This window comes from Megascapheus bottae, chromosome 9 (assembly GCF_031878675.1).
Source record: "Megascapheus bottae isolate mThoBot1 chromosome 9, mThoBot2.hap1, whole genome shotgun sequence".
NCBI lineage: Eukaryota > Metazoa > Chordata > Mammalia > Rodentia > Geomyidae > Megascapheus > Megascapheus bottae.
The window spans coordinates 38819498-38841798 of NC_143517.1; the positions used below are offsets into that span (position 1 = coordinate 38819498).

Genomic DNA, 22301 nt, shown 5'->3' on the forward strand with positions numbered 1-22301 from the left:
TTGGGAGACAGATTGGGTGATAAGGATTGGAGGAAAGCCTGGAGAAAAAATTACTGAGATCCCACTCCAACAAGCAAACTGGTGTAAACCTGCCTTCCCAGCGACAAAGAAGGCCATAAGCAGGAGGCTCTCAGTCTGAGGCAGGCCCCAGGCAAGCACACAAGGCAAACACACAAGGCTGAAGAAAAAGGGTATGGGCATGGCTCAAGTGGTAGAGTACTTGCCTAGCAATCACTGGGCCCTGAGTTCAAACCTCAGTAAGGCATGTGTATGTGTGTGTTATACATACATATATAAACTGGGAATGAAATATAAAGATGTTCATGCGCTATACAATAAAAATAATAAAAAGGGGTAAATTAAAGTAGGAATACACTTATGAACTAAAATTTTGACAAAGGTAAACAGATCAAGATGAATTATAAAGCAACAAGTATATTCAAGAGAGTCTAGTATTGATGTAAAAATCAGTTGAACAGAATACAATCTAGAATTAAACCTCTGCGTGTATGGTGAACTGTCGTGTGTGTGTGTGTGTGTGTGTGTGTGTGTGTGTGTGTGTGTGTGCATGGGGTTTGAACTTGGGGCCTCAGAATTGCTAAGCAAGCATTTTACTAATGACCCATGTCTCCAGCCCTTTTTTTACAGTCTATATAAGGAAACTTTGGGAATGATGATTATGTTTAGTATTTTGAATATGTACGGTTTATTGTATACTAGCTCTATAAAGCTGACACACTTAAATCAAAACAGGAATTCAGAAGTTACTCAGATGAGAAAATTGCTCAGAGAGAGCTATGGAATTAGACTGGACTTCCTGTTTGGAATAGCTCTTTGGGGGGATATGGAGAGGATTAGGGAAGGAATGTAAGCTGTGACAAAAGGTGGAAAAACCAGGTTCTCAAGCTGAGTTCCAGCAGTGTTTTTGGCGAATGGAGATATTGCACACACACATCAAGGGCAAAGCAATTGTTACCTAAGTAGGGGCTGGCCGTTCATTTATTCATTTATTCCCTATGGGAACACTGTATGGGCCAGGCCCTTACAGGGTATTTTTCTTATATATTGGAGACCCAAGAAACACTCAGACTTTGGCTTCCCTTGTGTTCCATACATGCAGAAAAAGGTTCTATACAATCAGTCTTTGACTCTGCTCCATTCCTTCAGTTAGTGTGGGTGTTTCTTAGGCTCACAGAATCAACTAGAAGACTAGAATAGCCCCAGGGAGGGATTAATGGCATAAGAAATGAGTAGTGGGTGGGGATAGTATTACTGAGACAGATTCCTTCACAGAGGAAAACTGGTTTTGAGGGAAAACTGCAGAGTAGGAGGCCCAGGGTTGGGGAGAAGGGCCAAGGGGAGGGGGAGGCCACATAAGTGATTGGGTGCAGCCAAGATGCAAGATTCAAGGTCAAGGTAAAGCCTGGGGGACAACTTGGGTAATGGTCATTGACCTTGAAAGTGGAGGAGGCCTTGGAGAAAGGAAAGGGAATGCTGAAAACAAAGGTCATGGTGTGAGTGCTGGGGCAGCTCCCAGCAGAGCATGGAGTGCTAGGGAGAGTAAACCAGGTACAGCTGCCTAATGCCCCAAGGCAATGACCTGCAGCTGCTGTGAGAGCAGGCACAGGCGCAGTGGGCTTGCAGAGCTGCAGAATTCCCTCCTTGCCCTAACAGCTGAGCTGGGAAGGAGCTCGGAGCCTATCACATTCAGTTTGCATGGGGTTTAAAAAGCGAAGGATCTGGGGTGAGTAGAGAGAACTTTGGGAGAACTGAACTGAGTGGAGGAAAGCCAGTTGTTAAAGAATCGGACACACAGGGAGAAAGGAGCCTGAAATTTGTACAGCTTCTTCTTTGCTTTGCTGTTTGCACCAGTGTGGGCCCCAGGATTATAGCATCATCTTATCATCTTTGCAGGGAAGTGTAGGTTCGTCGGTCTACCTTCCAGCTTACTGAATCTCAGGCAGGACTTTTCACAAGTTCCCCAAAGGGTTCTGATACCCACTCTGGTCTGAGACCGTGGATGTAGCTGTTTTCAACTTTGCTTGGGAATCCCACTCTGGAGGGTTTATATTAAGAACATAATGCTATGACAACCATTAATTGAGCATTGAAAAGCCCTGCTCTACAAGAGGACATTATGCACATATATTTATCTTAATCAACCTCATTTGATCAGATGTTCTTAGTCTTTAAGCTTTGTTTTGGGGGTTCCTCTCTTCCCCCACTTCTTTCTTTCCTCTTCCCCAAAGAAAACCAGAATCTTGTTATTGAATAAGAGACTTAACTGAAAGAAAATTCAACATGCTAAGAAAGGAAAGAAGGCCCAGCTGGAGCTGTGACATTGGGTTCCTTTTGTTTCTTTCAACAGAAAAGCAAAGGCTGATGACTCACATTTACTGTTGCAAGTCCAGACTGCAGCTGTCAAAATAAGATCAGTGCCTTTCAGACATGTGGAGAGAAAGGGGACAGCCCCCAAAATGTAGGCTTGGGTTGGCCCATCTTTGTGGATCCCTAACTCCAGAGTGAGCTTCTGGCGGGGGTATGTGGAGGCCCCAGTAAAATCACAACACTAATAACACATTGCTCTTCTCTCTTGCTGTGCTCAACAGCTTTTGATTTCTACATCTTGAGTTAAATAACAATGGAACCTATACAATAAAGGAGATAGTAAACTGCCATTGGAATCAAAGGTACACAGTGTAGATTGAAATTCTGGAGTCCATAAAAACCCTATCAGCCAAGCAGCCACAGTCTGCCCACAGCTCCCTTCCTCCAATCAAACCAGTGGAACATTTCCCAAATTCTATAGGCAGAAACTTAGTGCCAGGCGTGGTACATGACCAATGAAGGGAGGCATTTCTAGGGTGGTATATGCCTCTGGGAGACCCGAGGGATGGATTTCAGTACAGTTTGGGGCTCTTAGCTAGCAAACTTGCACTGATTCATTTCACCTGTAAACACTGAGCCACTGCAATCATCTGCAATTTAGAAGTTCCTCGTAAAACTGTGATGGGAGAAAGCTCAGGGGTTGTGTTGTGTGAACTGTGCACTGTTTGTTAATGATTGCCCTCTGGCAAGGCATAGCTTGAATTTGGCCAGATCTTTTGTTGTGAATTTCACAACTGCCTACTCTGCCATATTAGATCAATTTAGCAAACTAAATGTACCCAAAGACACTTTTAAAATATTTTTGAATCTAATCTATCCATATCTGCCATTTTTCTAGGTATCCAATAAAGGGAATCTATAATGGAATTGAGATGTGGACAAATTTCAATTGATTCCCCTCTCCTCTGCTCGAATAGGTCCTGCCCCAGACATAGGCAGGAAAATGGGATAACATTTCCTGAATACCTACTGAGGCTTGTATTATCTTGTTTAACCCTAAAAATAAGATATATTCAGGGCCAGGAATATGGTCTGGTGGTAGAATGCTTGCCTAACACATGAGAAATCCTGGGTTCTATTCCTTGGTACCACATACCCAGACAAAAACTGGAAGTGGTGGCTAAAGTGGTAGAGCGCTAGCCTTGAGAAAGTTCAAGGACAGTGCCTAGGCCCTGAATTCAAGCCCCAGGACTGGTAAAAAGAAAAAAGATAAAAACATATATGTGTGTGTGTGTGTGTGTGTGTGTGTGTGTGTATGTGTGTATACACACACATATAAGGTCATCCTTTATTTGATCTCTATAAAAATGGGAAATCGAGTCTTTTCTTTTTTTGCCTGACCTACTGCTTGAACTCAGGGTCTGGGTATTGTCCCTGAACCTTTTTGTGCTCAAGTTTAGCGTTTTACATTTAATCCATAGAGCCACGTCTGGCTTTTTCTATATAGTTTATTGGAGATAAGAGTCTCACACTCTTTCCTGCTGAGGCTGGCTTTGAACTGGGATCCTCAGATCTCAGCCTCCTGAGTAGCTAGATTATAGGTATGAGCCACCAACACCTGGTGAAGACTGAATCTTTTTTTTTTTTTTTACCAGTCCTGGGGCTTGAACTCAGGGCCTGAGCACTGTCCTTGGGCTTTCTCAAGGCTAGAGCTCTACCACTTGAGCCACCGCACCATTTCTGGCTTTTTTCTACATATGTGGTACCAAGGAATCAAACCCAAGTCTTCTTGCATGATAGGCAAGGACTCTACACTATGCTAAACTCCCCACCCTGGGGACTGAAACTTATGATGTCACTTTGAGTCATAAGATCACCCAATAGGGGCCAGATCTGGCTCCAAAGCTTACCTTCTTTCTCCCTGCTTACTTCAGCCTTTTGCTTTCTGAAGAGGCTCAACTGTCCTCCTCCAGCAATGACTTCTGTCACCTTCGGTTTCCCTGCTACCTCCTCAGATCCTTGGCCCAAGTTGTCTTATCTGTGAACCCACCTTTATATCATACTATTTAAACTGAAAGTTCACCTCTCAACATACTACCCTTTCCTGTTAGAAGGCGCAATAGATTGTATATTTTTACTTGTTTTGTTTGTTGGTGGTATTTCATCCAGTGGTATGCTGGTAAATATTTAATCACCAGCTCTGTAGGTGAAAAAACTTTAATTTGCAGCATTTGCCCCTTTTTAATGGTGTAAACACTTCCATTGTGACTGTTTTGATCCACCAACGTGGCCCCATCAAATGCAGAATTAGAAAGAGATGTCTATCATTTGTTCTTAGGAATCAGGATGAACTAGATCCAGACACCAGTGGTTCCGTCACATGTCCACATGTGTATAAACATGTTCCAGGGCTGGAAATTTGGCCTAGTGGTAGAGTGCTTGCCTAGCATGCATGAAGACCTGGGTTCGATTCCTCAGTACCATATACATAGAAAAAAGCCAGAAATGGTGCTGAGGCTCAAGTGGTAAAGCTCTAGCCTTGAGAAAAGTCCAAGGACAGTGCTCAGGCCCTGAGCTCAAGCCCAGGACTGGAAAAAAAACAAAAACAAAAACAAAAACAAAAAACATGTTCCAGTTTAATCATTGTAACTGTTTACAATAATGTCAAAAGGATGTCTATTTTCTTTTTTTGCATGTCTATTTTCTTTAATAAATAAGTAAGAATTGAAAAAAAATTGCAGGAGAAGGCCAGGCACTGTGGCTCACACTTGTAATCCTAGTTACTCAGGAGGCTGAGATCTGAGGATCGAGGTTCAAAGCCAGCCTGGGCACTAAAGAACATGTGACTCTTATCTCCAGTTAATCACTAAAAAATGGGAAGTGTGGCTTGGCTCAAGGGGTAAGGTGGTAGCCTTGAGCTAAAGAGTGTAGGGACAGTGTCCAGGGCCCAGAGTTCAAGCTCCATGAGCCCCCCCCCCCCAATACACACAAAGAATTGCAGGAGATAGAAGAGGCCATGACTTCCAAGTTTTTATGGTTATCATTAATTCATTTTTTTGTGTGTGGGTCATGGGGCTTGAACTCAGCCTGGGCACTGTCCCTGAGCTCTTCAGCTCAAGGCTACCACTCTACCCTTGAGCCAAGCTCCATTTCCCATTTTCTAGAGGTTAATTGGAGATAAAGAGTCTCAGGTCCTTTTGTGCCGGGGCTGGCTTTGAACCTTGATGGTGAGATCTCAGCCTCCTGAGTAGCTAGGATTACAGGCGTAAGCCACTGCACCCAGTTTGGTCATCATTAATTCTAAGATTAAAAATTAGCTATTCTAAAATTTTTTCATTGTCCAAGGGAAATTAAGGAGCATTTCAGGATCCTTCCTCACTGCCTCCTTTCTGACCTGTAGCATTCATTGGTGAGATAATGTTCCAGGGCAGAAGGAAGGAAGCTATCAGATCAAACCAAGTATAGTAGAAAATGTGTGATGCCATGACTTGGCGGAGATGATCCTGAGTCTCATGAAGTTTTGGTAAAAGGAACAAAATGGATGAACTAAAACACTTGACAGCCCTGTGTTTGTGTGACACAACCATGCCTGTGTTAATCCATTCCCATATTGGTGAAGAATTACAGTGTACCATGTCCTGTGCTTGGCACAGTACAGCACACACTATTAATCACCAACATTCTGGACAGGGCAGAAAGGATGTTCCATAAGGAGCCAATTGGCAAGTGCTAGATCCTTCTTCACTGTGCACCCTCATGTGTTCTGTTTGTCACTCCAATTGGGGATAAGAGTAGCTATTGCACTGAGTCTTGTTGCAAGAGGGGAATCTGAACCTTGGGATCTCTGATAATGATGGGAGGTGGATTTCTAGGTCTTGGCATCTTTCCCTTAGAGGACTGTGGGAATACTTCACCATTGGGTTCAATGACTTTCTCCTGGCTGTACAGTGGGCACTTTGGAGGAGCTTTACAAACCCCTGCGAGCTTTCCTGGTATGAGGGAAGGTATATGCCTTGGCATCAGCCAGACTGTCCCGGACTGCAGCAGCTTGTGAGGTACAGGCTTCTTGACCATGCTGACTGTTTTCTCAGCGTCCCTACCTGGGGCTGGTACTGAGTGACCTGGACCTCTAAGCCCACATGTCTGGACTTCCTTCCTGAGGAGGAGAGGCTCAGAGACTTGCAGTGAGTTTAGTCCCTCATCTTCCCAGGGCGCTATTTCTACTGGAGGGAGTGTTTTTAGGATTTGGCAGAGCATGTAGGCCTTTGTCACTGTTCTTTAGCAAACGAATACTTATGAACCACTGACTGAATGGACATTGTGCAAGGCTCTGAAGAATCAAAATGGAGTAGATTAGCTTATGCTCTCCTTGGGCAGGCAGTCTGTTCTTGCATTATTGGAGTGGGAGAGAGAAATAAATTTGTAAGTGCAGGAGGGAGCCACGTGTTTGTGTTCTAGAAGCCCTGGGGAAGGAGCCTTAAGCACAGTTAGTGGTTTTTTATTTTGTTTTGTTTTGTTTTGCCAGTCCTGGGGCTTGAACTCAGGGCCTCACCACTGTTCTTGGACTTTTTCCTCAAGGCTAGAGCTCTACCACTTGAGCCACAGTACCACTTCTGGATTTTTCTATGTACGTGGTATTGAGGAATCGAATCCAGGTCTTTATGCGTGCTAGGCAAGTACTCTACCACTAGGCCAAACTCCTGGCCCAAGCACAGTTAGTTTACAGAAGTCTCCTGGCATAGGTGACACCTGACTGATGTCATGAATCACGCGTGAAGCCACCAGAAGAGAAGGAGAAGGCTGTGTGGGTTAGGAATAAGAGAACAGTGAAGCCGAGGTCGTTCCCATCCCCTCCCCCATCCCCTGCTGGTTTTTATCACTTTGCAGTGGAATCTTCCCAGGCTATGAAAGAAACAAAAAAGCTAGTTTTCAAAAACACAGGGAATCTTCCAAAAACATCTGTACATGTTTCAAATGAAAGTGACCATTGCCAGGAAAACAACAAAGCTGTTTGGTCAGAGCCCAGTCTGTATTTATGCCTCCATCTTTATTTAATTGAATTAGGCTCTTAGTGGTTTCCCTTGAGTTGGTACAAATCACCCGTGGCTGTTAATCCCTAACATTCTGGACAGGGCAGAAAGGACATTCCGTAGGAGCCAACTGGCAAGCGCTGCTATTGGTGGAACAATTGTGGAATCCAAGTGGTAATTCTAGGTCCTTCTTCACTGTGCACCCTCATGTGTTCTTTTTGTCACTCCAATTGGGGACAAGAGTAGCTATTGCACTGAGTCTTGTTGCAAGAGGGGAATCTGAGCCTTGGCATCTTTCCCTTAGAGGACTGTGGGGAATACTTCACCACTGGGGTCATTGACTTTCTCCTGGCTGTACACTGGGCACTTTGGGGGAGCTTTACAAACCCCTGTGAGCTTTTCTGGTATGAGTGAAGGTATATGCCTTGGCATCAGGACTTGCTTTTCTGCTTGTCTGTCTGTCTGTCTGTCTGCTCTTTCAGTACTAGGGCTCTCTGGCAGGGATGGCATCATGTTTCACCTGATGTTTTAGTTCTTTTGATGCATCTGATAGCCGTTCTGGCTTTTCCTTCTTCCAACGAGGCTAATTGGTTCTTCCTCAAGACATTTACATTCACTGTTCTTCTAGCCAGAAGTAAACTAGCTGGTTTCTCAGCACTAACCTTCTAGTAGAATACAAGCCCCACCACAGCAATCCCTTGTCTGTTTTATTCTGTATATATGGAATTCTACCTATAATGTACCTAGAAGTGTTTCTTCTCTGATCTTGTTTGTTTTGTGTTCTGTAAGTCTCCTCTACGTGGGTGACCTTCTCTTTGTTGAAATTGGGGAAGTTTCCTGCTATTATTTTATTGAATAAGTTCTTAGTGCCTTTAGTTTATATTCTTCTTCTGTATCTATGACAAATAAATTTGGTCTTTTGATGAAGTCTGAAAGGTTTTGTAAATTGAATTTGTATCTTTTTTTGGTTGAGAGGCTTGAATTCAGGGCCTGGGTGCTGTTCCTGCGCCTCTTTTGTGCAAAAGGCTAATGCTCTACCACTTGAGCTACAGCACCATTTCTGGCTTTTTCTGAGTGATTAACTGGAAATAAGAGTCTCATGGACTTTGCTGCCTGGGCTAGCTTTGAACCACAATTCTCAGATCTCAGCCTCCTGAGTAGTGAGGAATACAGGCGTGGGCCAACAGTGCATAGCCATTGCACTTTTTGAGTGTTTTTTTCCACGTCTTTGATCTGATTCCTCTGTTTTTATCTTCACTTCCTCACACTCTACTTTTAGCATGATCTCTTTTCTTAGCAAGGCTTTTGACTGAGGGTTTTTTTTTAGGGGGGGGGGCAGTCCTGGGCTTGAGCTCAGGGCCTGAACTCTGTCCTTGGACTTTCTCAAGGCTAGAGCTCTACCACTTGAATCTCAGCACCATTTTTTTTTTGAGTAGTTACTTGGAGATAAGATGCTTGCTGGGACTTTCTGCCTGGGCTGGCTTTGAACTGAGATCCTTACTCTTCAGCCTCCTGAGTAGCTAGGATTACAAGTGTGAGTCACCAGTGCCTGGTGACCTAAACATTTTCAAAGTGGTAATAAAGAGTTTATTTCAAAATATTTAATTCATTTAATAGAGACACTAAGCTTTTATCTGTTTAGTAATCTGATATTTTAAGATAAAGTATAATAAGGGCTGGGAGAATGGCCTGGTGGTTAGAGTGCTTGCCTAGCATGCATGAAGCCCTTGGTTCAATTCCTTGGTACCACATATGCAGAAAAAGGTAGAAGTGGCTCTGTGACTCAATTGATAGGTATAGGTGACTCAATTGATAGGTATAGGTGACTGTTTCATGAAATCCATTCTGTCCCCTTGATGGCAAGTGGTGAATGTCTGTTTTGTGGGTGTCAAGGAAGCGCAGTGAGTGAGGGCTATGGAGGACTTGAACCTCTCCATACTTCTGTGTTTGCTTACTGTTATGGCGGTTGAGTCCCGCCTGGACATGTGTTCCTGAATTCATGAGTCAACAGCCAAGGCTCAGCACTTCATTCATATGTAATAAATATTTGACTGAAGACCGTAAGCACGCGTGCATCTATTTCTTCCTGATAATCTCACACATGCATCTCTTTCTCCCTGATAATCTTTCTTACCCCTGCCTAACTTCTTCGGCTTCTCCTTTTTCATCACTTGTGACTGGGATGAATGAATACAGCATAAAGGGGATTGCCAAAGACATTTCCTGTAGGTAAATGAGATGGGGAAAATTAAACAGGAACTTGGGAATTAGAGGTTATTTTTAGACTATGCTTTCAATAAAGTAGCAGGGCTTACTGCATCTCCTTTGGCTGTCCCATCTGCAGAATGTCAAAGTCAGTGCCAGTTACCTCTGTGTGAATCTGGAGACCATGAGTACAGAGCCCAGATGTACACAGGATAGGAATGGAATCTGATGCTAACAAGTGTAAAAGTTTGTCATGACAAAACAGTTTTCAAGAGCCCTCAAAGCGTTTTCAGGGCCTTTGGAAAATATAAATTGATATTGAGATTATTTAATGTATTTCATAAAGATGAAAAATTCCAACTTTGAAAAGACCCTATCTTTTAAGATAGGGTCTACCTGTGTATCATATGTTGACCTAGAGCTCTTGATCTTGCAGCCTCACCCCACCCAGTGCTGAGGTTACAGGTGTATAACATCATGCCTGGCTGAAGTCTTTTTTGTTGTGGTTGGTCATGGGGCTTGAACTCAGGAACTGGGTGCTATCTCTGAGCTCTTTCATTCAAGGCTAGCAATCTACCACTTTGAGGCATCGTGCCACTTCCGGTTTTCTGGTGATAATTGGAGTTAAGAATCTCATTGGGACCTACCTTCCCTGCCTGGCTTTGAGCCTCAACGTCCAGATCTCAGCCTCCTGAGCATCTAGAATTATAGGTGTGAGCTACCAGTGGTTCGCTGACAAATTGTGTGTGTGTGTGTGTGTGTGTGTGTGTGTGTGTGTGTTTGCCAGTCCTGGGCCTTGAACTCAGGGCTTGAACACTCTCCTTGAGCTTTCTCAATGCTAGAGCTCTACCACTTGAGCCATAGCACCACTTCTGACTTTTTTCTGTGTATGTGGTACTGAAGAATCAAACCAGGTCTCCATGCATGCTAGACAGTCACTCTACCACTAGGCCCAACACCCTGCCCGATAAATGCTTTTGTATATAAAGGAAACTTATCAAAAAGCGAAAGTGCTTGGTTGCCTCTGAGTGGTAAGAACAAAAGGAATTTTCTTTTGTGTATTTCCTACATGTGATCACATATTAAGAATTGAAATATTTTTGCAAGTTTAGCAAGTGCTGCAGACACTTCCAGCGTTGTGCTCTAATGGTGCATTTTTGCCTCAGTCCAGGATTTATGTGCCACGGAGGCCCATGCCTGCGAGCAGCTCTGTGTGAATGTGCCTGGCTCCTTTGTCTGCCAATGCTACAGTGGCTACAGTCTGGCTGAGGACGGGAAAAGGTGTATGGGTGAGTATCCTCTCGTCTTACCTAGTGGGGAAGGACAGGTGAAACACAGCAAACAGAGAAAGGAGTTATTTACCTCCCTCATATGCAGAATTCTCCTTGGGGTTTCAACAAAGTACTTTAATCTTTGGTATAATTAGGAGAACATTGAACATCTTTTTGGCAGTACTGAGGATTGAACTCAAGACCTTGAGCTTGGTAGGCAAGTGCTCTGTTGCTTGAGGCATGTCACATGTCCTTTCCTGTTTAGTTTTGATTTTCAAATAGGGTCTTACACTTTTGCCTTGATGGGCCTCAGGCCCTGACCTTACCCCTCTTAAGTAGCTGGTATTATACATGTCAAACACCATGCCTGGCCCTGAACTTTTTTTTTTTGGCCAATCCTGGGCTTGAGCTCAGGGCCTGAGCACCGTCCTTGGGCTTTCTCTACCATTTGAGCCTCAGCACCACTTCTGGCTTTTTTCTATGTATGTGGTACCAAGGAATGGAACTTGGGTCTTCATGCATGCTAGGCAAGCACTCTACCACTAGGCCAAACTCCCGGCCTTGAACTTCATTTCTGATTGAAGTCAGCTTTTCAGATCCTTAGCAAAAGGTAAATATAACAGTTGAAGAGATATAAATGTCTGTTATCATCTTCCTGGGTGCATTCTCCTCAAATTTGGAGCATATATTTGAGGTGGCCTGACTTAAATATAGATCAAGAGTTTCACTCAGTGACAGCAAGGATGCTGTGAGATACATCAAAGAAGTTGGCAGCCCTTGTGGTGGGCATTCAGTTCAGTGACAGGTCCAAGTGACCACCTAGAGCACAACTGTCTATATTAAGACATCATTTTCAGAGAAAACAAATAGCAATCTGAAACCAAGGCCCAGGGAAGGAGACTCTGGGGCAGTGCTTGGAACTCCAAGCACCAGCTTGCAATCAGCTGGGCACCTTCCCACTTGGGCAACTCCACATCAAGGGGTCAGGTGAGCAGTAGGAGAAGCGGGCTAGGATCTAATTTATTCAGTAATGGGTGATAGCTCTCTTAAGCACCCTGTGTGTAGAAGTCCCCTCCCTGTTCGTTTGTGAAGCCCTTGCATGTTCATCTCATTCATCCTTACACGAACAAACAACGCAAGGCAAAAAAAAATCACTATTGATAATTGATTGTAGTATGGGAGATGTAGTTCAGTGGTGGAACACTTGCTTAGCATATGTAAGGCCTTGGGTTCTATCCCCAGTATAGAAAGAAAATTCATTGTATTTTTTAGGACCATCCTGTTTGCCCTAGAAATATCTACATCGAAGTATTTATTAATGTCAATCAACTGAACTCATGGTATTTTTGTTGTGACCTTCTCTTTACTTCGAAGTGGTTAGGTAGGTAGAAAGTTGGAAGTTATGGATGCTGGTGAGGAAGGCCTGGGGTGAGCTTCAGGAAGCAGAGCAAGCAAAATCTGGTTGATCAGTGGGAGCATGGGGACAGAAAGAGATTTCAGAAAAGATCATTTGGCGGGGGGAAGGGGCATTTGGAGTTTGAGGCTAGAAGAGCATGTCAGAACAAGCAGAAAATACAGCCCCAACGTGACAGCAATGCCATGTTTCAGCAAGGCCAAAGTGAATAGAGCAAAGCAAAAGCCATAGTGCCAAATAATTGATTCACTTCAGGAAACATCTCTAAATTCTCTACCAAACATGAGGGATACAGGATGCTATTGATAGTGATCCAGAAAAATGATGGGTGAGATCACATACAGAGTAGATAGCAAACAGGGAGTGAGAGTGAGTGGTTTTGTGTTTTGTTTTTTTTTTAAATGGAGTGCTCGCTTTGGCAGCACATATACTAAAATTGGAACAATACTGAGATTAGCCCCTGTGCAAGGAGGACAGGCAAATTCGTGAAGTGTTCCATATTTTTAGCCCTCAGGGCCCTTGCTTGTTCGGGGATGAAGGTTGAGAGGATTGAGGATGTCACTCCCAGCCCCTCCAACGACACCTGCAGAAAGGGAGGTTGCCATGGTCGCCATCTGTGAACTAGACTCTTCAGATTATTTTCTTGTTAATAAATTACCTAAAAAAACAAAAACAAAACAAAAACAAAACCACACAAAAAAGTGTAGATATCAGGCCCAAACTATTCAATTTTAAAAGTTTGGAACAGGTACCATTGGGTCATATTTGTAATCTTAGCTACTTGGAAAGCTAAGAACAGGAGGATTGTGGTGTAAGGCCAGCTCAGGCAGAAAAATTCATGAATCTCTTTCTGACCCCACAGCTGGGTACAGTGGCGCGTGCCTGTTAGCCTAGTTATAATGGGAACTGTAAGACAGGTGAATCAGGGAGCAAGTGCACACCTAAGCAGAGATACCCAGCAAAACACAGAGCTGGAGGCATGGCTCAGTGGTAAAGTACCTCTCTAGCTATGCCAAGGCTCTGAATTCAAACCCGATATAAAAAATAAAAGGAAGCTGGGTGCTAGTAGATCACAATTGTAATCCTAGCTACTCAGGAATCTGAGAACAGAGCTTTATATTTTGAAGTCAGTCTAAGCAGATAAGTCTGAGTCTCCATCTCAGTTAACTAGCAAAATGCTGGCAGCAGGTTTCAAGAGGTAGAGTCCCAGTCTTACTCTAACAAATTCATTGTACCTTAATATGTTCTGTGACTGCCCCATCCTCACGTGCAATCACGTTTTCAGATATTGGGGAGGGCATAACTCAGCCCATATCACTCTCATTCGTTATCAAAATCCATAGACATTTTCTGTGAGTCTTCATTTTGCTTTTTCAGTTTTGTCTTGTTAGTTTCTGTGCCAGTCCTGGGACTTGAATTCAGAGCCTGTGTGTTGTCTCTGAGCTTTCTTTAGTCTCGAGTGTAATGCTCTACCACTTGGGCCACAGTTTCACATCCACCTTTTTGGTGGTCAATTGGAGGTAAGAATCTCATGGATTATTCCTGCCTGGGCTTCTTTTGAACTGTAATCCTCATATTTCAGCTCCTGAGTAGCCAGGATTATAGGTGTGACCCTTGGGCACCTGGATCTCTTGAGTTTTTCAATCTGGCACAAATGCATTCATTCAATGGGGAAGAGAAATCGGTTAGCCTGACTCCATACGTATTTCTGATATAAGTTCAACAACTAAACTGGTTCTTTGACTTGCCAGAACAATGCATCTGGTTGTTTGGGGGTTTGTTTTACTTTGTTATTAACAAGCTCTAAAATCCAAATGTTATTCTTTAAAATACCCTGTTTCTAATGATTGTTCACATTCTAAGGTTTTTCTCAGCAGGAATCAGATTGTAAATCAGAAGTGTCGATCTTATTTTTCATTACCTGTACCAACTATCTTTTGTCCTTGAAGACAACCGAATGATTTCTCACACTTTGGGCAGAGGTGGACCATGGCGAGATTGACTTCTGACTCTGGGATCTCAGCACTTCCTGATCTAGAGTGACTGCACAGCACTTCTGTGCTCTTTCCACTTGTGAAGGAGTATGTAGAAATGTCAGGCAAAAATGACCAAGAGGAAATGCAGACTTGCAACAGTAGAGCCACTATGAGTTAAATCCTGAGGTCACTTCTATGCATCTGTTCCCTAACTTTTGCCTCTTTATCACAATCTTGCAACCAAGAAAATTATGTAACGAACCCAACACATTTGGCAAAGAATATCAGAACAGAATAGATTAGAACTCCCAAGGCCTTAAAACACTTTGAGGTTCACATGCTAAGAAACTGGTTCTTCCCTGCACTGCATTGCTGTTCTCATTTGAGTTCTAGAAGAAGGATATGACACTATAGAATTTTATAGGCTAGAATCTTAGGACCCTTGAATGCCTGAATCCTGCCTTTCTCCTCCTCAGTTCAGAGAGGTATGCACACCAAGAATATCAGTGACATGAGAAAGAAAGGCCAGGAGAAGCCATGAAATCCTGAGAAAATGACTGGTTCCTATAAAATGTTATTGAAAGAGGAGACCCTAAAAATCTATGTATACAAACTTACTTGAATTTTTTTTTACCAGTCCTGGGGCTTGAACTCATGGCCTGGGCACTATCCTTGGGCTTTCTCAAGGCTAGCACTCTATCACTTAGACCACAGCACCACTTCTGGCTTCATCCTGTGTCTGTGGTACCGAGGAATTGAACCTGGGTCTTCATACATGCTAAGCAAGCGCTCTACCACTAGGTCACACTCCCAGCCCTGGTTTTTCTGTTTTGTTTTTTTGTTTTGTTGTTTTTGGTCAGACATGGAGCTTGAACTCTGGGCTTGGGCATTGTCCCTGAGCTCTTCAGCTCAAGGCTACCACCCTACCCTTAAGCCACAGCACCACTTCCAGTTAGTTGGAGATAAAAGTCTCATGGTGTTTTTGCCTCGGCTGGCTTTGAACCTCAATCCTCAGATCTCAGCTACTCAGATTTGAGTAGCTAAGATTACAGGCATGAGCCCCCCCTTGTTTTTATTTAATGAAGATAAACAGCTAGGCACCAATGGCTCACACCTGAGATCTGAGGTTTGCAGTTCCAGGCTAGCCCAGGCATGAAAAAGTGGCCCTGTGGCTCAAGTGATAGAGCACTAGTGCTAGCTATCATAGAAAAAGCTCAGAGAGGGGCCGAGAGTTTGGCCTAGTGGTAGAGTGCTTGCCTAGCATGCACGAAGACCGGAGTTTGATTCCTTGGTACCACATACATAGAAAAAAGCCAGAAGTGGTGCTGAGGCTCAAGTGGTAGAGCTCTAGCCTTCAGAAAGTCCAAGGACAGTGCTCAGGCCCTGAGCTCAAGCAAAAAAAAAAAAGAAAGAAAGAAAGAAAAGAAAAGAAAAAGCTCAAAAGGGTTGGGATGTGGCAAAGTGCTTGCCTAGCAAGTGCAATGTCCTGGGTTCGATCCCCAGTGCCAAAAAAGAAAAGACCCCCCCCAAAAAAAAGACAGTTAAGAAAAAGCTCAAAGATAGCACCTAAGCTCTGATTTCAAAAAACAAAAAACAAAAAAAACAACTGTACAACTTTTCTTTGAATACACAGGCTACTATTGAATTTTTTGTAAGCAATTTAAGGAAAGGTGAGCTCTGCTGTATGGCTTTAGTTTGCTGCTTAAGCTAACCCTTGACTTCTCTCCAATCTAAATTATGGGCCAGCATAATTATAGGTTGTCCCTCTGAGGAAGGGAAATTGCTGGGTTTAGAAATTCTACCACAGGAGATGAAAGAGGAGTTCAAGAGAGAAAGAGAATCAGGGTTCTGTCTTTTTGGTTAATGACTGACTACTTGTCATTGTAGCACCAACAATTCTGAAGACATTTCAACTAAGACTAGCAGCTCCTCTCTTGGAGAGGACACTAAAATTTGTGCAGCCAGAGGTAGTCCCAGATGTCTGACAGAAGACATTCTCATCAGAGGATGGGAAGTTGACAGGAGACACTCTTATCAGAAGATGGAGGTTTTTAGGAAGTGGTTAAGCCCTAGTAGGAGGAAGTTGAAGGTGGGGATTTCCAAGAGTTAACAAAGCTGGGTCAACTCTAGACATACAGACTGAAGGATGTGTCAGGGCTTGCTATTCTTTCATCCTCAACCTCACCATTCATTTGTCCAGTAGTCTCTCATTCTTTTTTTTTGCCAGCCCTGGAGCTTGAACTCAGTACCTGGGCACTGAGCTCTTCATTGAGCTCTTCAGCTCAAGGCTACTGCTCTACCACTTGAGCCATAGTGCCACTTTTGGTTTTCTGGTGGTTAATTGGAGGTAAGAGTCTCACAGACTTTCATGCCCAGGCTGGCTTTGAATTATGATCCTAAGATTTTAGCCTGGGTAGCTAAGATTACAGGCATGAGCCACCAGCGCCCAGCTACTTGTGGCCTTTTCTGTGTATGTGGTAGTAGGGAATTGAACCCAGGGCTTCATGTATGATAGGCAAACACTCTACCACTAAGCCACATTCCCAGCCTTTTTTTGGGGGGGGCTTGGTTTTTAATTAGCTTGTTCATGTGATACTGGGGATGAACCCAGGGCCTTCTGAGCTATACCCACGGCTACTCTTGGGTTTGTCTCTTCCCCCGCCCCCACTTCAGTTTAGTAGATATGTGTGCTTTCTAGTCATGTTAGGTTGAATATATATATATTTTTTTTCCCCAATTCTGGGACTTAAATTCAGAGTCTGGGTAGTATCCCTTGAGCTTTCTCAAGGTTAGAGCTCTACCACTTCAACCGTAGCACCACTTCCAGCTTTTTCTGTGTATGTGGTAGCAAGGTATCTAACCCAGGGCTTCATGCATCCTAGGCAAGTACTCTACCACTAGGCCACAGTCCCAGCCCATGTTTATATATTCTTGACTTTATTTTCTGAAGCCAATTGCCTGATCTACACTCTTTGTTGTTGTTGTTATTTTTCCTTTAGTTCATAGTCATTTATCCATATTTTGAGGGAGTAACAATATTAATACTGTTTTATAAGTGTTGTACGACTGCTTCCATTCTTCCAGTCCTTTTGTTCTGTATCACTCACTGATTATATTGTTTTCTGCAGCTGTGGACTACTGTGCCTCAGAAAACCATGGGTGTGCACATGAATGTGTAAATGCTCATAACTCCTACTTGTGCCGTTGCCGCCAAGGATTTGCTCTTAACCCAGATAAGAAATCTTGTACAAGTAAGTGGCCCATAAGCATGTACACACTTGTGTGTGTGCAAACACACACACACACACACACACACACACACTTTCTATTCCTCTTCCTTCTGCACCATTCTAAAGAATCCTCAAACCATAGCCTACTCTGATTCAACATTATTGTACAAGGTATTTGATGAAAGAATCATTGTTGGAGACCACACGTGGGCAAGTTCTCCAAGCAGCCACTGAGCTGAGTGTGCTGGCTTTCCTCCCCGCTGCTGCCTCAGCCTGGCTGCACTCTGTCATTTTTAACATGGCCTGAGGAATATTTTCACTGAAGCTTTGTGGCTTGAGGGCTCTAACTCTGACTACACAAAGGAACAGAAAATTGCTGAGCCAAAAAGAACTGAATGTGGTTTCCATCAGGGAGAGGGGGTAGACATAGGTAGATGTTATTTTGTAGTAAACTATTGGATTTTTATTTGTTTTGTTTTTTTGGTGTTTTTGTTTTGTAACAATCCTGAATCTTGAACTATCCCTGAGCTTTATTTGTTCCAGATTAGCCTTCTACCGCTTGAGCCACAACTCCATTTCCTACTTTTTTTGGTGCCTACACGGAGATAAGAGTCTCATGGACTTTCCTGCCTGGGTTGGTTTTGAATCGCATTCCTCAGATCTGTCTCCTGAATAGCTAGGATTATAGGAGTGAGGCACCAGTGCCCAGCTGAGTTCTTTTTTTTTCTATTTGATTTTAACTATATACATAAAGACCAAAATTAATTTTACCTAATAAAATTGAAACATGAAAGTCTCTAAACTAAAGATGATCACTAGTTTTACAAGAGGACCTCAGACATGCTTTTAAACCATCCAGGTGGGCAGGAGCTCACTAAGAGCAGTGTGGGGTTATTATTCTACTATGGGCAGAGTCTTCATGATCATGGTATCTCCCCTGCCAGGTGAGTATGAAAAGCTTATTCTTTAGATATTAGGGCCAAGGGTTTCTAGAAAGTAAGGTTTTTATAGCAATTTTGAACAAGGCAAAGCATCTCAAACATACATTGATGAAAACATAAGATTTGGATTCACAAAAACGTTATGTTCCTTCATTCTTTTTAAAATACATCCATTAAAAAATAAAATTCTCAGGCTAGGAGTTTGGCTTAGTGGTAAAGTGCTTGCCTAGCATGTATGAAAACCTGGGTTCAATTTCTCAGTACCACATACATACAAAATTCGGAAGTCATGCTGTGGCTCAAGTGGCAGAGCACTAGCTTTGAGGAAAAAGCCCAAGAACAGTGCTCAGGCCCTGAGTTCAAGCTCCAGGACTGGCTAAATAAATAAATAAATAAATCTCACTAGGTACTGGTGGTTCACGCTTGTAATTCTAGTTACTTATGAGGTTGGGATCTGAGGATCACAGTTCAAAGCCAGCCTGGGCACGAAAGTCAGAGAGGCTCTTATTTCCAATTAACCACTAGAAAACCAGAAGTGGCACTGTGGCTCAACATAATAGAGCAGTAGCCTTGAACTGAAGAGCTCAGGGACAGCACCTAGGCCTAGTGTTCAAGTCCCAAAACCAACAATAAAATAAAATCCATCTATTACATGAGACAGGATACAACTATATTGACATATTTTTTTGTCCTTAGACTTTCTCAAGGCTAGTGCTTTACCACTTGAGCCACAGCACCACTTCCAGCTTTTCTATGTATATGGTACCAAGTAATCAAGACCCAGTTCTTCATGTATGCTAGGCAAGCACTCTACCACTAGGCCAAACTCCCGGCCCCTTCTACGTTAATCTCTTAACATCAACAGCTTACAGATGTCAGAGCTAGAAGCAGGGTGCCATAAGTTTGGATTAAATTGTGCAATTAGTCTAAAGCATACATCTCTGGAGCCCCAGCTATAAGCTAGCAGAAATGATGGGGGTAAAATCCCTGGGGCAAAGACCTTGGCTGGGTCTTGAAGGCAGAGCCATTACCTGGCAAAGAAGAGTGAGGTGGAACTTGTGGAGAAGGAACGAAGTACAAGATAGAAGCCAGAGGGGGAGTTTAGCTCTCTGTACCCAGCATGTCACTGGTCCATGGCTATTTGGCTTGTGGTTGGAGAGAATGGGCGCATGCATGGATGACTCTGTTCCCATTGCCTCTGAACACTGGGAACTGAGACAGCAGCCTGGCTTGGTTGTGGTGGAGGCTCTGTGGTTACTGATGAGCCAGTCCTCTCTACCAAGACAGGCATTGTGCTCTCATGTCAAATCCCACCACCTCTGCCTTTCCCTGAGTGACCCTGGACAAGTTATTTTATGCCACAGTTTCCCAAATTATAAATGGAACACTGTCTATAGCATTGCCTAGTTGTCTAGGTAATTCACAGAAAATATTTAGCAAAAGATGGGTGTGGGGGGAGGAAAATGGGGACCAAGACATGAGAAAGGGTATCAATGTATGTGAAGTAATGCACCTTCCATCTGGTGAATATAATGTAACCCTTCTATTAATTACAATAAAAAATACATGAAAAAAAAGAAAACATTTAGCAAAACAGGTGCTGTGGCTCAACATGATAGAGAGCTAGCCTTGAGCTGAAGAGCTCAGGGATAGCACCCAGGCCCAGAGTTCAAGACCCATGACTGACCAAAAAAAAAAAAAGTAAGATACTGGCTTCAAAGACTTGTAGTATTTATTGTGCATATACCACATGCTGGGCTAAGCTTATTGATGCACACAGTATTCAAGATTTACAAGTTATACCCACACAGAGAAGCTCAGTCACAGTGCCAGCAGTCCTGTTTTGGTGGGTTAAGGAATGGAGTCTATAGGAGTCCTGGGCTTTACTTCCCAGATTTGTACCATCTCCCCGTACAGTGGCCCAGTATGTCCAATCCATGAATTCCTTGGGAAAAGTGCAGAGTTCCAAATCTGAAGATGTTGTAGGCAAGGAGGAACTCTGAGTCCTGGAGTCTGATGGTAGAATTAGATATGGTGGCCCAGGGCCCAGGAAAGGAGGTTTGGCTGGGAGTCAGGCCAGGGCTCCTCCAGCTGGGAGGTTTCACCAGCTGGGCTGGGTTCCAGGAGTTCAGCTATCTTTGGACCCTGTCAGAATCTGGCCGCCCCCCACTGTGTAGGCAGAGCAGATTGCAGGGAAAGCTGAGGGGTCTGGCTAGGCAGCTCTGTCCTCTGGAAGGAATACCTTCCCCTTGTACCAGGGCACAGAAAAGAGCCAGACCTGGTCTGGCAAGAGACCAAATGCTTTATGTACATAGAGGAAGTACGGCGAAAGTCCCCTTGCAAGAACCGAGGCACTCAACTATTGTGAATCAGTGGCAGGGATGAGAACAAGAACTGAGAACTAAGCATGACACTGGTGGCTCATATCTATAATTTTAGCTACACAATAGGCTGAGGTCTGTGGATCAATATTTCCAGCCTAGGCAGGAAAGTCCATGAGAATCTTTTTTTTTTTTTTGGAGGTTTTTATTTTTTTATTTTTTTCATATATTTTTATTGTAATTAATAGAAGGGTTGCATGATATTTGCCAGATAGATGGTGCATTAATTCCCATACATTGATACCCTTTTTCATGTATTGGTCCCCATTTCCCTCCCCCCCACCCACACTCCTCATCTTGTTTTCCCCCCTTCCCTATCCAGTTTCAAGTAACTAAATACAAATATATCCGATATATCAGGTAGCAAAGTGAGATACTGTAACAATATGAGATAACCAAGGGACAGCAAAAGAGATGAGAGATAACATAGTACATTAAGGACAACAATCATTCATTATATGGTTTATGTTTCTATATCCTAGAGATCCTTTCATTTAGCGTCCTACTATATGGCCTTTCGTATCAAGGTTTTGCTCTACTGCAAATCTCTGCTAGTAGAGCCCAAGGTTTCTACTGATTATGACAAATGAGGGAAACCATTGAGCCTAAGTTCCTTTGAGTCTGGCTTACTTCACTTAATATGATCTTTTCTAAGTCTTTCCATTTCCTAACAAATGGGGCAATGTCATTCTTTCTGACAGCAGCATAGAATTCCATCACATCTTGTTGATCCACTCATCAACTGAGGGACATCTAGGTTGGTTCCATATCTTTGCTATGGTAAATAGTGCTGCAATGAACATTGTTGTGCTAGTGGATTTAGTATGTCTTTGTTTCTGGATGATTGGGTAAATGCCAAGTAGTGGAATTGCTGGGTCATAGGGGAGCTCTATGTTTAGTCTTTTGAGGCACTGCCATACTGCTTTCCACAGTGGTTGAACGAGTTTGCACTCCCACCAACAGTGTAGTAGTGATCCCTCCTGGCCACACCCCCTCCAGCATCTGTTGTTATTAGTTTTCTTGATCCTGGCCATTCTAACTGGAGTGAGGTGGAATCTTAGGGTTGTTTTGATTTGCATTTCTTTTATGACCAGAGATGTTGAGCATTTCTTCATGTGTCTATAGGCCATTTTTGTTTCTTCTTCAGAGAAGACTCTCTTTAAGTCCTTGGCCCATCTTTTAATGGGATGGTTGTTACTTTGGAGATTAGTTTTGGATTGATTCAATTTTTTGAGCTGTTGATATATTTTAGATATGAGGCCTTTGTCTGTTGTATGGTTGGTGAAGATCTTCTCCCACTCTGTAGGCTTCCTAATTAGTTTACTAGCTATGAGATTCTTATCTCCAATGAATCACCAAAAAGCTGGAAGTGGAGCTGTGGCTCAAGTGGTAGCATACCAGGTTTGAGAAAGACAGCTAAGGGACAATGCCCAGATCCTGAATTCAAGTTCCAGTGGTGGTACATGTATGAGCACGTGCACGCACACACACGCATACACCCTACAAAAAAAACAACTGAGAAATT

General features: G+C 43.3%; 1 protein-coding gene and 1 pseudogene across 4 annotated transcripts in view; both read left to right on the plus strand.

The window, feature by feature from the left end:
- The window catches only part of Matn2 (matrilin 2), a 124831-nt gene that overhangs the window by 63885 nt on the left and 38645 nt on the right, over nt 1–22301 (plus strand). For all 4 annotated transcript variants that reach the window (XM_090339118.1, XM_090339117.1, XM_090339119.1 and 1 more), the window contains 2 exons: nt 10730–10852; nt 17353–17475. In XM_090339118.1, coding sequence (XP_090195244.1) covers nt 10730–10852; nt 17353–17475 — 246 coding nt within the window. The remainder of the gene's footprint in view (nt 1–10729; nt 10853–17352; nt 17476–22301) is intronic.
- LOC150059052 (U6 spliceosomal RNA) lies at nt 12655–12753 on the plus strand (annotated as a pseudogene).